This window comes from Dipodomys ordii, unplaced genomic scaffold (assembly GCF_000151885.1).
Source record: "Dipodomys ordii isolate 6190 unplaced genomic scaffold, Dord_2.0 Scaffold97, whole genome shotgun sequence".
NCBI lineage: Eukaryota > Metazoa > Chordata > Mammalia > Rodentia > Heteromyidae > Dipodomys > Dipodomys ordii.
The window spans coordinates 9881586-9904514 of NW_012267313.1; the positions used below are offsets into that span (position 1 = coordinate 9881586).

Genomic DNA, 22929 nt, shown 5'->3' on the forward strand with positions numbered 1-22929 from the left:
CCGGCTTTTTTCTTTTTGCTTATGTGGTGCTGAGGAATCGAACCCAGGGCCTCAGGCATGCAAGGCAAGTTCTCTACCACTGAGCCACCTTCTCAGCCCCCCACAGTGCCATTTTTATGTCCTGGCCTGAGATCAGTGTCAGAGAGTTTCCTTTATCTTCATTTTTACCACCCCTGGGTCTTTTGATTTTTAATCATTTCAGTAACCGCATGTTACTGCCATTTTCTCCAATGTGTTAAAAAAAAATACAAGGTCTATTTGCTTTTCTTTTGTTTTGTTGGTGCAGGTCCTGGGGCTTAATGCTCTCACTTAGCTTTTTCACCCACAGTTAGTGCTCTACCACTTGAGCTACAGCTCTACTCCCAAAGTATCTTTGTTTTCCTTCCCACGCATGCCTCATCTGCACAGACGGGTCGTGCATGTATAGGGTGAGTTAAGGTAAACCATCACGTCTTTGGGTTGATTGACAAAGGCAGTCTCAAATAAGGTGAAGAGCAGCATCCTAGTATGAACGCTGCAACCTTTCATTTATCCTGAGATCCAGCACTGTCCTCACATCTGGTAGTACCAGACCTGAGATTACTAAGGTAGTGGGTCTGTGTGGCTCTTACTCGGCTGAGGGTCTGACTGGAAGAGAGAAGTACAGAGAGCTTGATAGGTCTAAAGCAGCGGTTAGTGAGGCACCTTTTTGGCTCCAGGCCAAGGTCTATTTTTAGCCAGTGCTGGCTGTGCAGAACTGGGGGGGATGTTCAGCCATTGAAAAGCCCCAAAGGCAGATCCCTGCTGGGAAAAATCGCTGTTTATGAGAAAATAAAATTTACATCGTTGTCCTCTGGTGTTTCTTGCCAAAATGAATTATTTAAAGGGAATTATCTCTATATGTGGATGGCTGGGAAGTAGTCTCCTTGCCTATGAAGAAAGAAGTATACAGTTTGTAACAGATGACAGAAACAAGAATAGCTTTCACTTGGTCTATCATAGGAAAAGTACTGTTTTTTTAAATTAAAAATTCTTATTATAAAGGTGATATACAGAGAGGTTACAGATGGTTGATAAGTCAGGTAATAGGTACATCTTTTTGGACAGTACTATCCTTTCCTTTGCTCTCGCCCAGTTTTTCCTTCCCATCCCTGCCCACAAGCTGTATTGTTCATTTTTCAGCATAGTGGCATTTGTTCACCCTTTGTCCCACCCTTTGTCTCTGCCCCCCTTTCCCTCTGAAGACAGATAAACGAGACAAAGAGAGAAGAAAGAAAAAACCCTCTTGTTTCCATTTCCTGGAATTCATTTCAATAAATATTATTTTATATGATCAGATTGTTTTATATGATCATATTTTATATGATTATGTTCTTCCCCTAAGAGTCTTTCCTTTCAGTTTCACTGTGTGAATACATAGAGAAAAATTCTCTAGAAATTGAGACTGAATGCATATATTGATTCATTAAAATATGTTTTGATTTTGACTTTGAATTGAACTTATCAGATCATTAAATTACTATTAAATTTTATTCAGTTAAAACTGAATCAAAAAATTTAATTAAATCAAAATTGAATGAAAAAATTTCATTTAAATTACTATGAAATTAAGAGGACATATGCATGAATGACGCACTTGTGAAGATTGCAACGCTGTCAGGTTGTGAACAGAGTATGTTCTCACTATAGAACATTTGAAAGCCTGACTCCATAATGATTGACACTTGAGCTCTGTGGTAGGTCTTAGCCCCTCCCTGCCTGACAGATGATGACACTGGACTGCCCCATAATAACTGGTAGAGCTGAAGGTGACAGTAAGTAGTAAAGTAACTGCCACAATGAGAAAAGGCACCATGATTACCATTTGCTAGGTACTGTTATGGCTGAGGGACCTGAGGGACACGAGGCCTTATCTGGGCTCTCTTGGCAAAGCCCTGGTTCTCACTTTCCTGGAGACCAACAACATGTCCCCACCCAAAGCCCGCTCTGCCCTCCGGGGTCATGTTTTCAGTGCTGAGGCCTCAATTTCCTGTGCACACTAAGTAGGGCCTTCTACAAGGAGCTGCAAGTGGGCCTCTCACCCAGCACTGTCCTTTGGAGTGCTTCCTAGGCCTACAGGCTGGGAAGGTACAGGTTGGAGTCTGTATCTGGGTCCATGAGACCCAGGGCAGACCCAATGGTAAAAACAGAAGAGAGACAGTGAGGTACCTTCAGAATTGCCACAAATGCTAGGTTGACCCTAAGAAATCAGCTAGGAATCTGATTAACAGCTGTTTATCTCATCGTTGCAACATTTCTTAAGGCAGACAAAACGAGCCCCTAAGTTTGGATGAAGAAAGTAAGGAATGATTGAAGGGGTCGTATATTTAGTACACAGGTTCTACACAACAGAGTCTGAGTTTGATCAAAGTTTGCTTGATTCAAAAATTTCCCACAAGATTCTACTTTCTTTCTTCCACTCTCTACATCATAGACAGGGTACCATTTTCCAGAAAATGTCTGAGATCACATTATTCTCTTGATTAAAAATCTTCCATTAGCTCCTCATTTTCAGCTGGCTCAGAGCCAACGCTCTAGCTTAGCCATATGAGACCCTTCAAACCCTGGCTCGTATCCACCTTGTCAAACTCAGTTCTCACCAGTCTTCCCACCGTGATCCCCATCTGGTCACAGCATGGCTTTAACTATTGAACAAACCCATTCTGTCCCTGGCATGCACAACCTCAGTTGGGATTGTCCTGTTCTTTGCTTCACCTGGCCAAACAAGGCTCATTGTGTCCCCAAGGCCACGTGAACATTGCCTTGTCTATGAAGACACTTCCATTTTGTCCAGGATCTTCCCTATTCTCAGTATACTTGAATAGTTGATTATGTGTGCCAATTATAAGATACTAATACTCATTACTTAGTCCTTATGTTTGCATAGTATCACTTGTCTATTTCCTCTCTAGTCAGTAGATTCCATATGGATAGGACTTGTGAGTCACACTCATCATAATATGCCTAGTATTTCCTGCACGGACATTTACTAGACTGAAAATCAATATTTGCTAAAAGAGCTGATCTATTTATTACTAAACATCTTCTCACAAATGGACTATTAGCCATTTAAGAATACTGAGTTTTAGTTTGGATGATTATGTTGACCTGATGACGGATGGGTTTTTATAAGACACTTGGATGAGATACCTGAAAATTTCGACTTTGTATATATGTACATGCATATGTGTATACATACTGTAATTGAACCCAGGTACCAGGGCATATGAAGCATACACTCTACCACTGAGTTTTCACCTCCATACTAGATATTCTAATGATTACTATTTCATAGAAGCATTTACTTTTAACCAACCATTTTGCTACCACTTATTTCATAAGAAGTTCCAATAAAATATGTACATGTATAACTTGTCAGCTGTAATGGGCCAGTGGTGCCTGAATAGGACAGGAAATGGCAAAGTTTGTCCAAGTAATATGTTTTGTCTTGTTTTTAAGTCCTCTGTCCTTTGAGTGTGGAAACGTTTTTGGAAAAATATTTATGCCATCAAATTGCCATTTTTCAGGAAGTAGTTAACCCAAGATGATCAGCACAGGGCAAGGGACTCGCGCCTCTTCCAATGTGATGGAAACCCAGAAGGACTGGTGTTCACTTGACAAGGAAGAACGTGAGTTAGACTTGGTTTCTCACAGTGATCAATCCAGTCCTAAGACAGGGAGAGCACTGAGAGATGTGTTGATCTATTCAGGGCAGCTTTGCCCCTGTGTCTCCAATACTCCCCACTGGGCCCCACTTCCCAATGCTGTTCCTTTAAGAAACAGACCTTAACAAAAGCTTTGGTGAGAACAAACCATGTTCAAACCATAGCAAATCTGTAATATCCATAAATATTATAATGAGCTAGTCATAGTGGCTCACAACTGTAATCCTAGCTACACCAGAGGTAGAGATCAGAAAGATTACCATTTGAGGCCAGCTTGAGCCAAAAACAAAACAAAACAAAAGTTCATGAGACCACCTCCTCCCCCCATCTCAACAAATAAAGCTGGGTCTACTGGCACAGACCTGTCATCTCAGCTTTGGCAGAAAGCATCAATAAATAGGATGACCGTGGTCCAGGCAGGTGGACAAAAAATGAGACCCTATCTCAAAAGTAACCAAAGCACACAGGGCTCCAGTAGTAGCGCACTTGCCTAGCAATCACAAGACCCAGAGATCCAATTCTAGTACTGAAAAAAAAAAATCGTAATTAAGTAAATTTGTAAATACAGATGTGTGTAGCACAGTGCATTATACCAACAAGCCACGGTCTTCACAGGAGCCACTGAATTGTTAGGTGACAATTTAATAAATGGCTTGGATCACAGAATCCTAGAATTGGAGCGTGTAAGCAGCCTTCATCGCTCCTCCCCGCCCAGTCTATCAAAGAAGATCCAGCCCCACACTCAGAAATGTGTTTGGTTTCATTTGAAGTTTATGTTGGTGTTAGTAGTAGATAATTACTAGAAAGACTTACTTCCTCTGTTCCCCTGTTTTAACATCCCTTTGTCCTTTGTTACATTCTAGACCAATAAAGGCATTCTGTGAACCGTGACAGAGCAGTTAAGGCAGCAGCTTCGGACCCCTTGACGTGAACAGGGAGTGTCACAGGATAATGCCCTCCACATGCATATTCAGTGCCATTAATTATTCTTCTTCAAGCAATAATGTCATGTCAGGCCATGAAAATTGGAACCACTGCCTTTATTTAATTAGGCACGAATGAAACTGCACGTGCCTATGCATTAAAAAAAAAGAACATCACTAGATGTAATTGAATGTTAGCTCTTCCAAAGAGACAGCGTCTAGAAAGATGTAAGGATGATTTATTCCTGAACAAGAGACTAAATGGATGCTGTATCACATTGTCATTGTAAATCTCATCCGGAGCCCCAATTAACAGGCTTGTTATTCTCTCTCATTCAAATCACTTTTTTAGAAGGGAATGAAGGTAAGTAAGTGTGGTCAGTCATTGATTTGGCTGATGAGATTGGCTGGGCAGGTGTCCTCTCCCTCCCCTACCAAGAGGATGACTGTCCCTGACAGAGGAGGGCCATTCTTCAAGAAAGGTCTGTGAGTATCTGATATCCTAGAACCTTCAAAACAAAGCTCTCAAAACAGGGTTTTAGTGATGTCACAGACCTAAAGAGGAAGGCAGTCATACCCCACTCTTGTTGAGTGGTACTGGTGTTCCTATCCAAATCAAGTCAGATCTGAGGCTGAGCTACTGGCTTGGGGTGAGGATGGGGCAGGGTGGGAGAGGCCTGAGGCCTTGGACTTTGGGCTGGGGAGACAGCCAACATCCTGACACAGGAAGTTGTCTCTCTTCCAGGGTTCAGGGTAGTGGCAGGCCATCAAACAGAACCCCAGACTCAGCAAAGTCATAAAATCCACTCCCTACTCAGCACAGAGGTGTTTGCCATGTTGGCAGGTTATTTCTCCAAAGAGCAGAGACTCCAGATATGAAACTGGAGTTTGGGGACCCGGGAATTCCCTGGACAGCGACACATACTCTCCTCTAGGAAGGCAATCTTTCATCAGATTTAGGCATCTATGATCTTTAAAGGGCTAATAGACATCTGTTCTAGTTCTGCTGTGAAATTTTGAAGACAGAGAACGTTGGGAGGAAGTTGGTTTGGGGTCTCAGATGAACTGAGATTGGAATTGTCTCTAATACCTGTCCGCTGTGTGGCCCTGGCCAGGCTGCACAACTCTGAGTTACACTTCTCCTTGAATGTGACACAAGGACAGGCATGCCTGTCTTAAGGCTCTAGTGACAGGTAAGACTGGATACAGAAAGAATAAATGCTAATAACAATGCCTAGTCTCTCTTTTATACCATGAATGCAAGTGAAAGCAGGTACTTTCCCTGTTGGGTTTTCCCAAGATCCTGACATGGCGCTTGGTGCACGTGAGCTAAATGTTGGCTCAGGGGATGGTTAGGTGGACCAATGAGATCTCTTTCTGTAGTGCTACTTCCTTAAAGCCCTGATTTTTTTTTTGGAGAATTATATTTGCTAAAATAAAACTGTTAACTCCATGTCTTGTACACAATCTGTTTGGAAACCTAAAGAGATTAGATTGGCTTATCTTATGCTGACCATCAGGCTCCAGGGTAGCTACTTCATCTTATCTATCTATCTATCTATCTATCTATCTATCTATCAGGACTATCTATCTATCTATATATCAAGTCTGAAACTCAACTCTGGCCTTTTGTCTGTCTTTAATAAAGACAGCCAGTTCATTGGTTTACATATTGCCTGTGGCTACCTCAGCAGAGTTGAGCAGTTAGGACAGACACCAGACAAACTGCACAGCCGAAAATATTTATAATCTGACTTTTTTTTTTTTTGCAAACAAACCTTACCAACCCCTAATATGTATTCCATTTACTCCTTACTACCACCTTTCAGAATTGGTCATAAGATGCTTTTGTAGCTGGGCAAGCTGACACATGCCTGGAATCCCAGCTACTTAAGAAGTGGAAGCAGGAGGATCATGAGTTCAAGGCTAGCCTGGGGAGACTCTTGAGAGACTCTTGTCTCAAAGACAAAATACAAGCAACACAAACAAATTGGGTAAGGTCACAGAGCACTTGCCTAGCAGGCACAGTGTCTTAAGTTCAACCTCCAGTGTCATATCCACAGAAAAGAGCCTTTCTGTATGGTGAGAGGAAGACATGGTGGAATTGATGATGAGGGCAATGGCTGCAGATGGCAGGGAAACGTGGGTGTTCAGTTGCTGGTTCACAAGAGCACCAGGCTACATGTTTCCAAAACACTTCATCCTTGTTACGACTGAGTGTCCCAGTGCTGTGGATTGAACTCAGCGCCCCACGCATGTCAGGCAAGTATTCTGCCACTGAGCCACACCCACAACCTATGAATGTGGCACTCACTCTCCCGCAGAACCCTTGGAGAAGAACGTGCAATATAGTGTCTTTTCAGTTCCTGGCTATCTAATAGATCTCCCTGCTCCTCATTATTAGGCTGGGAGAGTTCTGAACTGGCTCCTTGGGTCTGTGCTCTGACTTACAGATGTGACTCCAGATGGATAGAAGTTCTTTTACTGTTGTTTGTGCCAGTACTGAGTCTTGAACTCAGAGCCTCATGCTCTTGCTTAACATTTTTTTCTCAAAGCTGGTACCCTACCACTTGAGTCACACCTCCACTTCTGGCTTTTTGGTGAATAATTGGAGGTAAGAGTCTCATAGACTTTCCTGCCCTGTCTGGCTTCAAATCACAATCCTTATATCTCAGCCTCTCGGGTGGCTAGGATAACAGGTGTGAGTCCTCAGTGCTGAGCTGGATACAAGTGCTTTCACAGTGAATTCATCCAGAGGGAAATGTGATTGATCCTGAGTTTACAGGTGGAATCCTGCACTGCCCATTATTCCTCCGTCTCCCTCTACTCCCTCCTTTCTAATTAATTTCTCCAAGCTATGAGAGCAGTGTGATGAATGACAGAAACAAAAGTGGACCTCCTGCTCTAATTGACCGCACAGCCATGTTTATTTCATCACTGTGACAAACTGACAATAATAACAGTGGCCAAGTTAGAGCCACCCAATTGGAAGTAACACGATTGGGTCATTTATCCATCTGTCAGAGTCATGTAGCTCGTGAAATATGGCTGTGGGGTTAATGTATCACCTTATTAAAAAAATGGACATTGAAAGGTTGGTGGGGAAGGGGAGAGGAGTCAGTAGTCGGTGTTCTTCCAAGTGGGCTGTTGTCAGCTGTTTCTGTGGCCAGCATCAGAGAGTGGGGGTAACTCTCACTTCATCTTCTGGGAGCTGGGATGGAAGATTCCATTGCAAGCAGCAGGGCTTCAGCGTGGACAGGAAGGAGCCCAAGCTATTATTAGCTCCCTGCTTCATTGTGTTCTGCGACAGTGACCCTTATTTCCAAAGATGAAATCCTAGAGTCTAATTCTGTGGCTTTCACCCGTAGAAGGCAATCCAGCTTACAGTGTCTGCTAAAATTATAAGCATAAAAGTAGTGGGCTGTTCTGGCTTATTGGGGGTGGCTAGGACCTGGTACAACACGGCAATTTGCATATTGTTATGTCAGTGTTGCTCCATGGGGAACTAGTAGGTGATTAAAATTCTTAGTCTATTGTTGAATTATTTAGAGTCAGTGCTTCTAACAGAGATATTTTCGTATTTGCAGCTCTTTGGGTTGTTAATATATTTGAAAGCTCTACGTTTTGTGGGTTTTTTGTTTGTTTGTGTCTGGTTTGGGTGTATGGGTTTTTTTTTTTAATGTAAAGAATCCAAGTAGCTCTCTGCATTTTATGGTTCTGTATTTGTATCACCACGACCAATGCTATTGGTATCCAATGGTGTTTCCTATGATGGAAATGTGTCATCAAATTCAAATCTACCTCTCAATGAGGACTACAGAGAAAAATTTAAAATTATGAAGGATTATTGAGTGCTTTGAATTGTGGAAGAGTTGACAAATTAATGGAATGTTCATATATATGGGTGAGACAGAGTATGTGTGTTGTGGGGGGGGGGAGTATACTTCCTAGTTGGGTGAGACAATGGGCAAGCCAGACATTGATGTAAATGTTGTTCTGGGTATGAGCCATGCATCATCTGGGAAAAGATAGAACGCCTTTCTGGACCCAGTGTATATTAATTAGTGCACCATATACCAATTAGAACCTGTGACTTTGCTCTTCCTATCACCATACTAAGAATGCTGTCATTCCTGCCCAGCTTTGTTGCTAGGATTTTTAAGCCACGTGCACTCAGATGATTGGTTCTAGTTGGGATTCTGCATGGCATTGTAGGGTGGGTATACACGGGCTGACATGGTTTGCCTGGCAGTTCAGCCATGCTCACATGTTGTCCTTATTTCTGTGTTTGCCAGGGAGAAATGCCTACTGCCTCTCCAGCTGGCATTGGAATCCAAGAATGTAAAACTGGCCCAACATGCATTGGCAGGCATGCAGGTATGGCTTTGACTGAATGCAGGGGGTGACAGAAATCAGGATGGCCACTGCTGACTTGAGAGAGAGTGCATAGTTAACACTTGAAATGCTGGCTGCTTAAAGATCCAGAAAGACACGGGCCCTGTTGGCTCACACCCGTAATCCTAGCTATTATCCTTAGCACAATGCTAAGGATCTGAGGATCACAATTCAAAGCCAGATCGAGCAGGAAAGGCCATGAGACTCTTATATCCAATTAAACACTTTTAAAAAAGCAAGTAAAACTGTGGCTTAAGTGGTAGAGTGCTAGTCTTGAACAAAAAAAAAAACCCTCAAGGATAGCTCCCAGGCCCTGAGTTCGAGTCCCAGAATCTACAACAATAATTTTTTTCTTTAAAAAAATCCAGACAAACAGGTGGCCAAAGTATGGAATAGCCCCAGAGAAAAAACAGATCTTTTTCTATTCACTAGGATTTCTTGGGCTCTGCAATTATTTAGTCAAGGCTTTGTTGTCAATACTAGTTGACATATAGACACGATTTGTTTTTGGTGGAGTCCAACTTTTAGGGGGAAAAGGGAATCCCAAGACAAGGAGACTTCCAAATCATCCTAATGCATGTCTTCTATACATCCCACATCTAGGGTTGCATGTAATGAAAATTGATAGCAAACTGGAAAGACTGGTTTGCTTTTTACTCTTCACTTAGACTGGTAAATAGGTGAATTTGATTTCCAAAATAAGATGAGAAGGAAAAGAGATGTTTGGTTTTAGAAAGATTTAGCTAATATTAGAAGAAAGTGTTTGCCCAAACCCATTTATCTAGGTTGGATGTATTTTTCTTTTTAATGGCATGTAACATGAATTCTTTCCTAATGGTCTTCAGCTACATGCCTCCCGAGTTAGAAAAATGATCATCGATCCATAATAAGATACAAGAGAATGAAGCAACAGGGGAGAGCCTGTCAATAATCCCTGCCTCCTATCTCTTTACAGAAGCTTCTGTCAGAGGAGAGATTTGTTTCCATGGAAACAGACTCTGATGAGAAGCAGCTGCTCAATCAGATCCTGAATGCCGTGAAAGTGACGCCTTCACTCAATGAAGACCTGCAAGTGGAAGTGATGAAGGTTAGTTTGACGTGGCCACCGGCGTGCCTCACTGGGACAGGAAGGGGCTCTGACCCAGAGCTTTGTTATCTTGAGGTGCATGCCACAGTGCTGATTAGCTTTTATTTAGAATACAAACTTGCTTATGGTGCTCCAAAATTACCTTAACAGCACAAAGGTATAATTTCAGTAAATCTGTGAGACATTTGGCTTGACCCTGCTTATCCAATGTGGTTAAGGAATTAAATTCATCACCTTATATTCAAGAGATTATGAAGTTAACTAGACTGCATCTAGTTCATTAACAATCTGGACATAGAGATTCACACCTGTTACCCCAACTACATGGGAGGCAGAAATAAGAGGATCATAGTCCTAAATCAGCTCTGGGCAAAAGTGACAGTCTTTATGTGAATGCTTGTGAAGGCAAAGAGGACTGGGAATGTGGATCAAGTGGTAGAGCACTGGCTTATCAAACGTTAAGGTCCTGAGGAGAAGCCCCAGAACGTACTGTTTTGCCTTATCTTTTGAGATGCTCCTGGCAGCCATGTACTCACAGGAACCTGGTTGTTACGTTCCTAGCTTTGTTTTGTTCTCCACTGCTCCCAGACACTCTTAAAGAAGAGCTAAGCTCACCCATCACTGCTATGACTTCCAAGCCTAGTCTTTGGATCTTTCCCCTCTCTAGGATCACCACATATTGAAGGGTGAGCTTTCTTGTCCAACCAAGAGGCATGCCTCACCAAATAGTTTCTCCCAACAATAGTCTCTATAGAAGATAAAAATTTACATTTAAAAAGAACTAAAGAAGGACAGACTCTTCCCACAGGTTAGAGAAACAAAATGTTGACTGGCTTTGTCACAGAACACCTGTTTTGAGAATCGGTATGTGCTTGCTAATTCCAGCCCAGCAGTGCCTCCTTGATTGTTTACCCAGTCAGGAGTTGACGTGTTAATTCTAGCAGAAGTCCTGCAAAGTCTATCTTAACTATCTTCCTAATGATACTACATAGGCCATCGCGCTTTCAGTTAATGTCTGGGAGGAAAAGCAGACGGTGTCAGGAAGTTTTTTAAAAAGAAAGAAAAATTGTGCCTGGGTACTTTACAATTAGATTCTTCAGATCTGCGTACAAAAGTCTTAAAGAGATAAGGGGCTTTGCTATATGGTATTATTTTTAAGTACTCAGATATTGGAACTGAGGGAAAATATTTCAATTCACAGCAAAGTTAGACTTAAGGTAATTTTTCTGTAGTATACTTCTATTTTGAGCAAACATTTTTAACCAAGTTGGTAGAAAATTAATGACAGGAAAATTATACTTCAGGCAACATTGTTGGTAATGAATGAAAACTTTGGAGAAGCTGATCTGACTGCGTTGGATTTCAGGTGAAACTTCTGTCATCGGCTGAGACTTAAATTCCTCATTTGTGTATAAATGTTGGCCTCAATTAGAATAACGAATTGGAGCTGGGAATGTGGCTTAGTGGTTGCGTGCTTACCTAGCATGCATGAAGCCCTGGGTTCGATTCCTCAGGACCACATAAACAGAAAAAGCCAGAAGTGGCACTGTGGCTCAAGTGGTAGAGTGCTAGCTTTGAGCAAAAGAAGCTCAGGAACGTCCCCCAGGCCCTGAATCCAAGCCCCAGGACTGCCAAAATAAAAAATTTAAAAAAATGTATCTCCTCCCTCCCAATGCAAGAATGCTCTATACTACCTTTTGGTGATCTCCAAAATCCCACACATCCCTTTATCTTATAATTCAGTGGTATAGGAAGTGACCCAAATACAAACTCTTAAATAAAGGTCCTGATTGTGCTAACATCAATGCTATATTAAAATACTTTTATTGCCTATTTTCCCCAAATTTCTATTTAAAAGTCAGAAGGGGAGAGGGAATTTGGTGAATCTCAGAGGAAAGATTGGATTCCCATTATATAAGACATATATGTTCATCTATTCTTGGTTTTCTACAGAACTCATTCAGCTGATAAATAATTCAAACTAGATATTTCCTGTAAAAATACTCCAGTCATTTTGTGTAAATACTTTGTAGGCACAGAAAATCTTTTAAAATGAAAGATGACAGGCATTTTCAAGTGTTGATCTGGGTATACTATTCAAGAGGGATAAATCCATGTCCTGTAGCATTTATAATATTTTTATTATTATTATAACACCTGGGATTTGTTATTAGAATATATAATGTTATATAATGTTAATAATAATTATTATATGTAATAATAATTATTATTGTTGTTGTGTTGATCCTGGGGCTTCAACTCAAGCCTGGACAATGCCTCTAAGCTTTTGTGTCCAAGGCTAGTGCTCTATCACTTGAGCCACAGCTCCATTTTCAGCTATTTGGTGCTTAATTGGAGGTAAGAGTCTCATGACTTTTCTGCCTGGGCTGGCTTCAAACCCTAATCCTCAGATCTCAGCCTCCTGAATAACTAGGGTTACAGGTATGAGCCACCAATGCCCAGCCCAGGTGTTATATTTTAAAAGCTTGTATTATGCCTTTAATTTGTATATTGCTATCAGTTTATGTTTGTGGACCTGAGACATTGAATCAGATTACATTCTGAAGAATATGTAGTTACTGTATTAAATTCCTACAGAGAAAATAGTATGATTTCCTCTTTTTGAGACATGCCTCAAGATTAAGGAAAAACTAGCTAATAATGAACCCTAAGATTGTAGTAGTGGTGTTTTCATTTAGAAGAACATCTTAGACTTTCCATCAATGGGTTAAAAAATCAATACTGCTTGTTTCTGATAGATTAAGTAGGAATGACATTAAATCACTATTATAGGAGGAAAAGAAAAGACACTGTTGATTTATTGAAATTACTATGGAATCCAAATAAAAATTTTATAGCTTGAGCAAATAAAGTGTCAGAACTGTAGAGAATTAGAAAAAAAAAAGGCTTCTATAAAGATAGATTAGTCATGAAATAGATTCATAGGTGGTAGAGAGCTCTTTAATATTTAGGTGGAATATTTGTCTGCTTCTTAACATTTCCCCTGGTGTGTGCCATTTCCATAGATGCCGTGCTCGCTTAGCAGAAGCCATGCACATAATGAACGACATCTCTGACTAGAGTAATTAGGACTTTCTTCCCCTCTTTCTAATGGATAACCTTTAGTGAGGTTATTAACTGATATCGTTAGCTTAGTCATCCAAGACTGGAGGGAATTATAGCTGGCCTCCGCCTCTGTAAGCCCCTGAGAGATGTGAGCACCCTATCTGAAAAGGCAGTCTGGCGTAGTTGATAAGGAAGGATAGAATACGGGGCCCTGGGAAAGCATTTGATGAGTGCTCTATTATTGGCTGTCTTATTTTATGTACATCTTTAGATAGTGGAAGTGAATACTGGTGGAGTGCTTTATAATTTTCAAAGGAGAAATGACAGGAGGTGATTGCTTAACATTTATTATGCAGAGACATTTCAGCAAGTACTTTCCATTCACACCAAGGTCACACAGCTAGTGAAACAACAGAGCCAGTATTTGAACCATAATTCAGCCTTTGGCAGTGGATTGTCTTGTCTGCTAAGTCCACTGTGAAAGACCGTGGGTGATGGACATTACTGAATCCAATATATAGATGCTCAAACAAACATTTAAGTACCATGCAAATGAGGGGCAAAGCTAAGAGTAGCTGAGAGTACTGTGGGTCTTCCAGATCCTCCCAAGATGTGATATTTTCTGAGCTACATGAACTATGGAAAGACGAATGAATAAAGTCTCCTTCCTACAAAATCAGCTAATGGTCTTGATGTATGAAAGAGTTGAGGGAAGAGGAAGAAAATGTCATCTTACTGTTGAGGTGTATGTAAAACAGAAGCCTGGCAGGCATCTGCAGAAATCGGAGGTGAAAGAACCCTAGACCAGGGTTTAATCTCCATGTGGCTGGTGGTCCTGAGCCTCAGACAGGGTTTGAGGAGTGCTTGTAAACTGTCCACCAGCACTGCAGTCAGCATTTGGGCTGGAAACAAGAAGGAAATGGCTACTCAGGAGGCTGAGATCTGAGGATCACAGTTCAAAGCCAGCCTGGGAAGGAAAGTCTGTGAAACTATTATCTCCAATAAACCACCAGAAAACGGGAAGTAGCACTGTAGCTCAAGTGGTAGAGCGCTCGCCTTGAGCTGAAGAGCTGAGGGACAACGCTCAGGCCCAGAGTTCTAGCTCCATGACCGACAAAAAAAGAAGGAAATGACCATTTTTTATTTTATATTTTATTAATTTGAGGTTTTAGTGGTCAATAGACAAGTGCTCTACCACTGAGCTACACCCCCAGCCCAGGAGGGCCAATTTAAGTCTACTCTCAGTAATGCTTAAATAGCAAATCTTACATGGGGAAACGTCCAAATAGTTGTCCATGTAGCCAATGGTTTGGTGTTACTAACTCTGGGAGTTGGTCTTCTAGGGTCTTATGGAAAGAATGATCATTAGGCATGTTTGATAGTGAAATGACTAATTTGTCTTTCCCTTTGATATCAAGGAGAAAAGAAATTACTTCTGAGCTTAAAGCCACTGAGATACTTTACAAGATTTGAAGCATTTACTAACATTAAAAAAATTCAATTCTCTATTGAAAATATATAACTTTGCAATTTCCCTTGTTGGAGTGCAGTGTTACGTGTTACTGCAGTAAATGCAGTAACATGTTCTCCTGAGTTTTTTTCTTTCTTCTTTACCCTTTGAACTACTTATCTAGGTAGATCTCCCCCCCCTCTCTCTCTCTCACACACACACACACACACACATACACACACACACACACAGACCATATCTCAGGATGGCCATTAGCCAGAATTGGGGCAAGTAGAGTCAGAAAATGATTTGCTAATTGCCTGCCACCTCAATTTAAGGTGCCACATCAGATAAAACCATGATTAAGTGGTAGTTGATTCCTGAGATGAAAGAACTTGACCCATCTGCTTTAAGTCTAAATGAAGGTTGGAGATCAGCTCCACCAACTTTTGCCACCTGACATGTAAGATCTGATGTAGTCACAATTCATGTCTGGTTTCTGCCCTGTGGAGTTCTTAGCTCTGTCTACTAGACATAGGAGAAACTCTCTGAACCTGTGGTTCAGGGATTGTGAGATTGTATCTTGCTTTGTCACAGCTGCTGGAGGAAGGCGCCACTATTGAATAGAACTCAGGGATACTCCTAGTGAGATGTCCTATAATGCATGAAACAATCCCTTCCCTAACAGACATAGTTGGCCCAAATTATCAATAGTGCCAACATTGAGAAACCTTGATCATATAAAGGAAAAAAATACATATCTTTGACTGAAATTTAAATGAGGTAACATCTTCTATATGCCTACTTTGCAAATATTTCCCTCTTTGACTGTCAAGATAAACATTCTTCTACTTTTGTCTTCAGAAGGCTGAGGCTGCTTTGTTGGGTCTTCACACAGACCATGTGGGCAAGAGTCTGTTTCTATTTTACGGGAAAGACTCACTCTTAATAATTCACACTCCAGAAGGCTGCAAGTGGAGAAGCCAGGCCTCCAATGGGAAGGCATTGGGCGTCTCAGTATTCACATGTTCCTTGCTGGTCTGTCTGTGCTTTTGTCACTTAGAGCAAAAACAGAACTAGAGTGTTTCTAAAGGAAAGGAATTAGTGATTAAAACAAATTATGAAGTCTGAAGTCCATATATACAAGAGGCCAGAAGGCAATGTGTGTTAAGTAACAGGACTAAACTCTTAACCAGAGCCAGAGCTGGGATCTGAAATGTTTCCAGCTTTAGGAAAAATAGGCCTCACATTGTTAGTTACTTTCTTGAGCCCTAGTGGTTTATTTGATTTGGTAGGACTGGTAAGTAACATCTGGTATTTTGAAAAATGGATTTCCAGTCACTCCAGGAAGCACTTGAAAATAAATATTTTAATGCTTTGGAAAAAAGGAAAAGAATTCCTATTACATATGGCCCTGATATCTCCAAAATCCTCCATATCTCTCATGTACCCTAGTAGACTGGCTTCCCTAGCTTCCTTTCTGATGGCACTCATGCCTTCTTCCCTGTTTAATTGATTATAGGAGTTATAGAATGGAACATTTTGAGTCCTATGGATGCTTGAAAACAGCATTATATCCCATGCATCTCATGAGACATCTGATACATGCTGTTAGAGCACAGTGCAGTCCTTTAGACAGGACGGTCACCAAACTTACTGTTACCACTTGTGCTATGCCATCCTTATACATTAGCTCTGTGTGATCAGGAATTTTGTTTCTTTGTTCACCACTGTATACCCAGCTTATAGCTTATGATCTGACCCCTTGCCAGACATCAGTATTTGTTAAATGAATGAAGGGAAGTCTGAATCATGAAACACACAGATGTATGTCAAGTAGATAGGGAGTTTCTGTCTGGTACCTTCAGGAATCATGTCTTCCTTCCTGAACCCCTTGGAGATAAGCTTGTGAATAATTCACTTGAAATCTTAACAAGATGAGCTCTTCGGCTCAGAAATCATAGGCAAATTCTTACTTACGATGATGAGTGCAAAAGATAGGTTCTTGACACAGCAGACCTAGAAAAATTAGATGGAATGTTCCAGAAGTCTCATGGAGAAGCTTTCTGATTAATAGTGCTAACTCCTTGTCTAGGGTAAGGTCCTGCCAGTTTTCTGGGCCTCTCAAAATGAAGCTTGCCAAGTTTTAATTGCTCTGTACAGCTCCCCTAAAAAGTTCCAGTATTACAATATTATCCGAAATTCTTGGGACCAGGAATGTTTGATATTTCCAAGTTCTTCAGATTGTGTAGTATTTATATAGACTTTCCCAGTTGAGCATCTTGAAAATGTGAAATCTAAAATGCTCCCAAATTAAAAAGCTTTACATTTAGATTTTTGGAAGCATTTCAGATTTTTAGGTTATAGGTGTTCAACTTTACTGTCTTCCATGGTTGCAAAATATACCTTTAGCTAATCATAACATCACCTACATTGGGCATTCAGGTTTGCAGAATAATTTTCTTCTGTATCATCCTCAGGGCTATCTTACTGTGTCGTCTGTACACTTTGTAAAAATAAGGATGCACAGTCTCATCAAAACCTTGCAAGGTTGGTCACTTGCATGGACACTGCTAGAGAAGCAGGAGTAGATGGGCTGGGAATGTGGCTTAGTGGCAGAGGGCTTGTCTAGCATGCATGAAGCCCTGGGTTTGATTCCTCAGTACCACATAAACAGAAAAAGCCAGAAGCGCTGCTGTGGCCCAAGTGGTAGAGTGTTAGCCTTGAGCAAAAGAAGCTCAGGGACTGAGTTCAAGCCTCAGGACTGGCAAAAACAAAAAGAAGGAGGAGGAAGAGGAAAAGCCAGTACCCACCATTATTCCCAGAAAGAACTGTGAATATGGTGAACATCCAAAGAGCTAAACTCTACTACTAAGAGGCCCATAAATCTAAGGAAAGTGATTATGGACTTAGATGATCAATTTAAATTGCTCCTATTAAATGCTATGTAAACAAGCCTTCTAATTTTCTGTCCATTCTGTGATTTTTATACCTGGGGGATTATGAATCTATGGCAGGCATTTTATGTGTGTGCCAGTACTGGGGCTTAAACTTATGGCCTAGGCACTGTTCCTCAGCTCTTTTACTCCAGTGCTCTGCTACTGGAACTATAGCTCTACTTCTGGCTTTTTGGTAATTAATTAGAGATAGAGTCTTATGGACTTTCAGGCTAGCTTTGAACAGCAATCTTCATCTCAGCATCCTGAGTAGCTAGAACATAGTCATGAGCCACCAGTACCTGGCTCATGTTAGACATTTTAAGTAATTTATCTTTGTTCTCCTAGGCATGCTGCTTTACTAACACCTAATATAATGCTTTGTAAAATGTATAGGAATGGGGACAGTGATAGCTGTCAACTGGAGAGACTAGAAGAGCAGGGGTAGATAGAAACAGTGGTATAGTGATGCTGGTTTCATATGTGGGAGATTGTTCCCTTTTAGGAGAATTCCCCTATCCCTCCCTGAGATGCATCACTGTGAATTAACTCCTTGCTGCTGGAATGACTGGGATCTGTCTTTGATTTCATCTATATCCAAAAATATATCCTTTACTTTCATTTTGTCCTAGTATATATAGTTTCAGTCATTTTTACTGGCATGTTAATATGACAGTCCAAAGATAATATACCACAACCACTTAGTCTAACTATATTTAACTTGAAGTGCAAGAAAAATCACATCCATGCTCTCTGTATCTTCTATGACCTCTGCTTCTTCACTGCCATAGCTCTGCTGCTGATCTTCCTTTGCTCAGTTCATTGGGTTCATAGTTCCCTCCTTTTCTCTCCAGGATCGGTACTTTGTTCACAGGCATCTATCTGCAAAGTCAGCCTGCTCCAAAGACCCTGTGGCTTCTAGTCTTCCTGTTGCACTGGCCTCTGTCAGTCAGTTATCTAGATCATAATTTCTCCACTGCATTGTGATCCTGTCAAAATCGGAACCTTAGTAAGCATTTCTTTGAATGGGTGTATAAACAGAAAGAAGGAAGAAAGTAGAGCTAAGTCAGAATGGTGAAGACTTTAGGTGATGAAAAGTAGCTGTCTCCAAAGGATTAATATATTCTAATTGTGGATTGTCTCATTTTTTTCCCTAAATGAGCTATTAATTTTCCTAAATGAGCTATGTTGGAATAGCTGCTATGACCCATATCAAAGACAGCCTAGAGAGATTCTCCCAGGGTCTCATGTGTAGTCATGCATTCTACCACTGAGCTGTATCCTTTCACCTCTGCGTGTGTGTGTGTGTGTGTGTGTGTGTGTGTGTGTGTGTGCGTGTGCACACACACGCTGGTACTGGAACTTAAAATCACAGCCTTATACCCTTGCTTAGCTTTTTGGTTCAAGGCTGGTGTTCTACTACTTAAGCCATATCTACTTCTGGCTTTTTGCTGGTTAACTAGAGATTAAAAGAGTCTCTTGGATTTGTCTGCTTGGGGCTATCTTTGAACCCCCATCTTCATATCTCAGCCTCCTGAGTGGCTAATGTTTATGATTGATTATAATCATAAACCACTGATGTTTGGCTTTGTACTTTTTTTTGAGCATCCATTTAATGTGGTTATAGGACAATGAGAATTTTCAAGATTAGACAAGATGATATAGATCATAACAATGTGTCATTTAGATGATATGCGTTAGACAATATTAGATGACATAGGTCAAAAACACCAGATTGCCTGCTACAATCACTTAGCGGCTTGGTGTCAAAGCATCTGCTCTGTTAGGATCATAGTCACAAAGCATGAAGTGGCTGATAGAGAAACTCCAATCCTGATTGGGGACATGTCCTTGGGAGAGGATTACTCCAATGTGCCCACTCAGAAGACCACATCTGTGCTCTTGTACCCTGTCATCTAGCCACATCTGTCCCTCTCTACTCCTAATGTGTACAACTTCTTAAGTAGTTGTACAAAGTGGTTTCAATTCAACATGCCAATCAACTTGTGCCCGATTCTTACAATAAATCAACTTCACTTTCTTTCCTTCTTTCTTTCTTTTTTTGTTGATCATGAGGCTTGAACTCAGGGTCTGGGCACTGTCCCTGAAGACTAGCACTCTGCTACTTTGAGCCACAGCTGGTTTTCTGGTGTTTCATTAGAGATAATAGTCTCATGGACTTTGCTGTCTGGGCTGGCTTCAAACCCCAATCCTCAAGTCTCAGCCTCCTGAGAAACTAGGATTACAGGTGTGAGCCACCAGTGCCTGACTTAATTTTACTTTCTAATCTAATTTTAACCTTTAAAAAAAAAGCCTTAGGATTTTTAGATATATTTTTAGTTGAGGGACTGTTTCTTATGCATAGTACTAGTTCAATTATTGCATTCATTTAAAAATGACTTTGAACTTTTAATAGCTGAAATATTCGTTTCCCTTTCCGTAGAAGGTTTTGTTCGTTTTCCCTCTTTTCCTTTTAGTTCATTTACGGCAGTGCCAGCTAGCTAGTTTTCAAGACATCTCTTGTCACTCAGTTTCCCGCTGTCCCACGGTAATTTAGTGAATATGCTTTAATGCCCCTAGAAAGGCTATATTTCTACTGAAATTGCCCTTGATGTGTAGGTACTCTTGTTTTCCTTAGAGCCAGTGTGCTCAGAATGTTAATATAAACTTTTTACCCACTCATCATTTGGTACAAGTCAGACACATTAAATTAATTTGTTGTTACCCTATCTTTCCTACACCCCATCTGTGTTTTAACCCAGTGAATTAATAGTGGCTTACACACTGATTGCATTAAGTTTCTCTATTTGTCACTTAGTTAAGTCATTGCTCCTGGCTGCATCAGCTGGGCTGGACATGGTGTTCTTGTTTTCTATTGTGAGTCCTGGGGCAGGGGGCCATGGATACCACAGCCCATGATGAAAACCTAATGTGCTTTCTGCACAACATACTGCATGAGGAGCTTAAGGAGCTGGCTTCATTGATGTCCATCCTTCCTTCCTTCCATTCATGTCTGTTTTTGAGATGTGGTTGGGTGAGGTTTGGAGTAACACAGCTAGACATAAAATACAGAAAAGCCTTTCTTCAAGGCTCTTGTGAGCTAAACCAGCATTGATGCAGAGGGTTCTGGGAAAGGCATCTTCAGCTTCCAGTGCCTGAAGCTGGAGGCCTCCCTCTGGGTTTGCTAGGTTTCCCTGCTGCATGGGAGGAGAGTGGAGGGGGAAGCAAGCTTTCTGCACTCCCTTGACACTTGATCATGGAATACTACCAAGTCCGTGCTTGTGGGTACATGTCTGCTTTCTAGCCGCTATTGTCAGAATGCAACTCTTCTTACAGAAAATGTCTTTCTGGGCCTACTTTTGTATGCCTCATGCTAAGATACAGAAAGATGGGAGGCAGAAAGCTAATAGCCGTCCTCTAAGTAATGTTAATAATTAACCAGTTCACACAAATATTGACCATCCTTATCTTTTTTGCTGTAAAATGCTACCAGTTGCTGGTCTTTATTACCAGCACTCTAAACACCAAGAACCCAGATGGGCCACGTGACCTGCTCTCCCCACACCCTACCACTGTCTCCTCATCAGCCATTCTCATATCTTCCCACCCTTTGCTACAGAACGTGGCATTAACAAAATAAAGAAAAGATAACTGTGCAATATAGTACAAAAGTAAAGTAAGAAAGCATGAAACAGAAGAGCCCAAAGACCTAGCAGAGACCCCAAAGGTAGAGAAGAACGTAACAATGTAAAAAGTAGTAATTGATGAGAATGCACATGCCCTGAAATAAATGAATGGAGGAAACATGACAGAGACCATTTTGTAGAGTGCATCAGGGAAGGCTTTTGGGAGGAGTTGAAGCCTGAAAGGCAAGACCTGGAAGAAACCCATCAAATTGGCCTCAGAGGAACAGCACAGGTGAAGCCAGGGGCAGGAATATCAGGCAGGGTACTGACCCTATGTAGTAGACATGTAGAAAGAAGATAAAGCCTCCTTGCAAGTCCACATTGCGTCCTGGTGGTCTCTCTCCCCTGAATTTTCGATCTTCTTGCGTATGAAACCTCAGCTCCCAAGACTGCCATGAAGCTGAAGAATTCCATTTCGTGTGTGACCCCCAAGAAGTTGCTCCCATGTTCTCTTTGTCTTGGCCACCATAGCTCTGAGCTGATTTTTATCTAGAGATAACTGCTGGACATAAGTAACCTGTGGATTCAAACACTGAGAACCTGAACTATAATCTACTTAACTAATCTAGTACCTCAAATTGTCAAAAATGTCTTCTTTCCTTCTTCAGCTATATACTGATTGTTCCTTCTGAAGCAGCTGAGACAACAGAATAGGACTGGCCTACAAAGATTTCTTTCTATCTCAGACAACTGCATGTGTTTTGTTTTGTTTGCCACTTCTGGGGCTTGAACTTGGGGCCTCCTATTCTCCCTTAGCTTTGTTTGCTTAAGGCTGACACTATCACTTGAGCCACACCTCTACATCCAGCTTTTTGGTGGTTAACTGGAGATAAGAATCTCATGGAATTTTCTGTTCAGGCTGACTTTGAACCCTCAGATCTCTGCCCCTTGAGTAATTAGGATTATAGGGATGAGCCACCAGTGCCCAGCCAATTTTATGCATTGAAGTGCTAGTTAAGTGCAGATCTCATACTACCTAACCTTGCTTCTCTGTTCTTATGTAAGTGGAAGTAATTGAGACAGACCCTCAGCCGGCTGTCATAGGAAGGCCAAATTTTGTAGTTGGGGATAAGTAGCAGGCTCCAGCACTGTCTGTTTTTCCAGTAAGAGAAATCAGAAGCTAAATGGAGAAGGGAGAGTCTGCTCTCTTGCCTAGGAAATGAGAAATAATCCTTAAATGTCATGGGCTTTTATTGATAGACTTCCCCCAATGGCTTTATAAAGAGAAAGCAGAATTTTTAATGGCCCTTAAAGATTTTTTTTTGTCACTGACTATTGTCTATGGATCTTGGGAAAGAAGGAGAACTTGAGGCTAGAAAATAAGAAAGCCCCATGCAGTATCCCAGAGAAAATTATTGAAGAGGGATGTAGCATTAACAAATTTGTAATTGCAGGTGGATTTGAGAAGGGGATGGAACAGAAATGACAATGACATTTGAATCTAGGAAGAAATGGACACATTACTGCACAGGGATACCTTATGGAGTCGGATGAGTTGAGTTCAAGTTTTAGCTCAAATTTTAGTTCAGATTTTCATGACCCACGTTACCTGTAACAATCTATTAACATCCTGACTTTCCATTTCCTCATCAGTAAAACAGGAAAAAGAACAATCACTCAAACATGTCAGTGTAGCTAATTCCTGGGACCCACCGCACTCTGAGCCTGGTCATCTTATTCTACTTGTTCCTGTCACTTTTTGG

At 41.2% G+C, this 22929-nt stretch overlaps 1 protein-coding gene across 1 annotated transcript in view; it reads left to right on the forward strand.

The window, feature by feature from the left end:
* The window catches only part of Arfgef3 (ARFGEF family member 3), a 114752-nt gene that overhangs the window by 17084 nt on the left and 74739 nt on the right, over positions 1-22929 (forward strand). Inside the window, exons 3-4 of the mRNA XM_013026803.1 lie at positions 8902-8983; positions 9957-10088. Coding sequence (XP_012882257.1) covers positions 8902-8983; positions 9957-10088 — 214 coding nt within the window. The remainder of the gene's footprint in view (positions 1-8901; positions 8984-9956; positions 10089-22929) is intronic.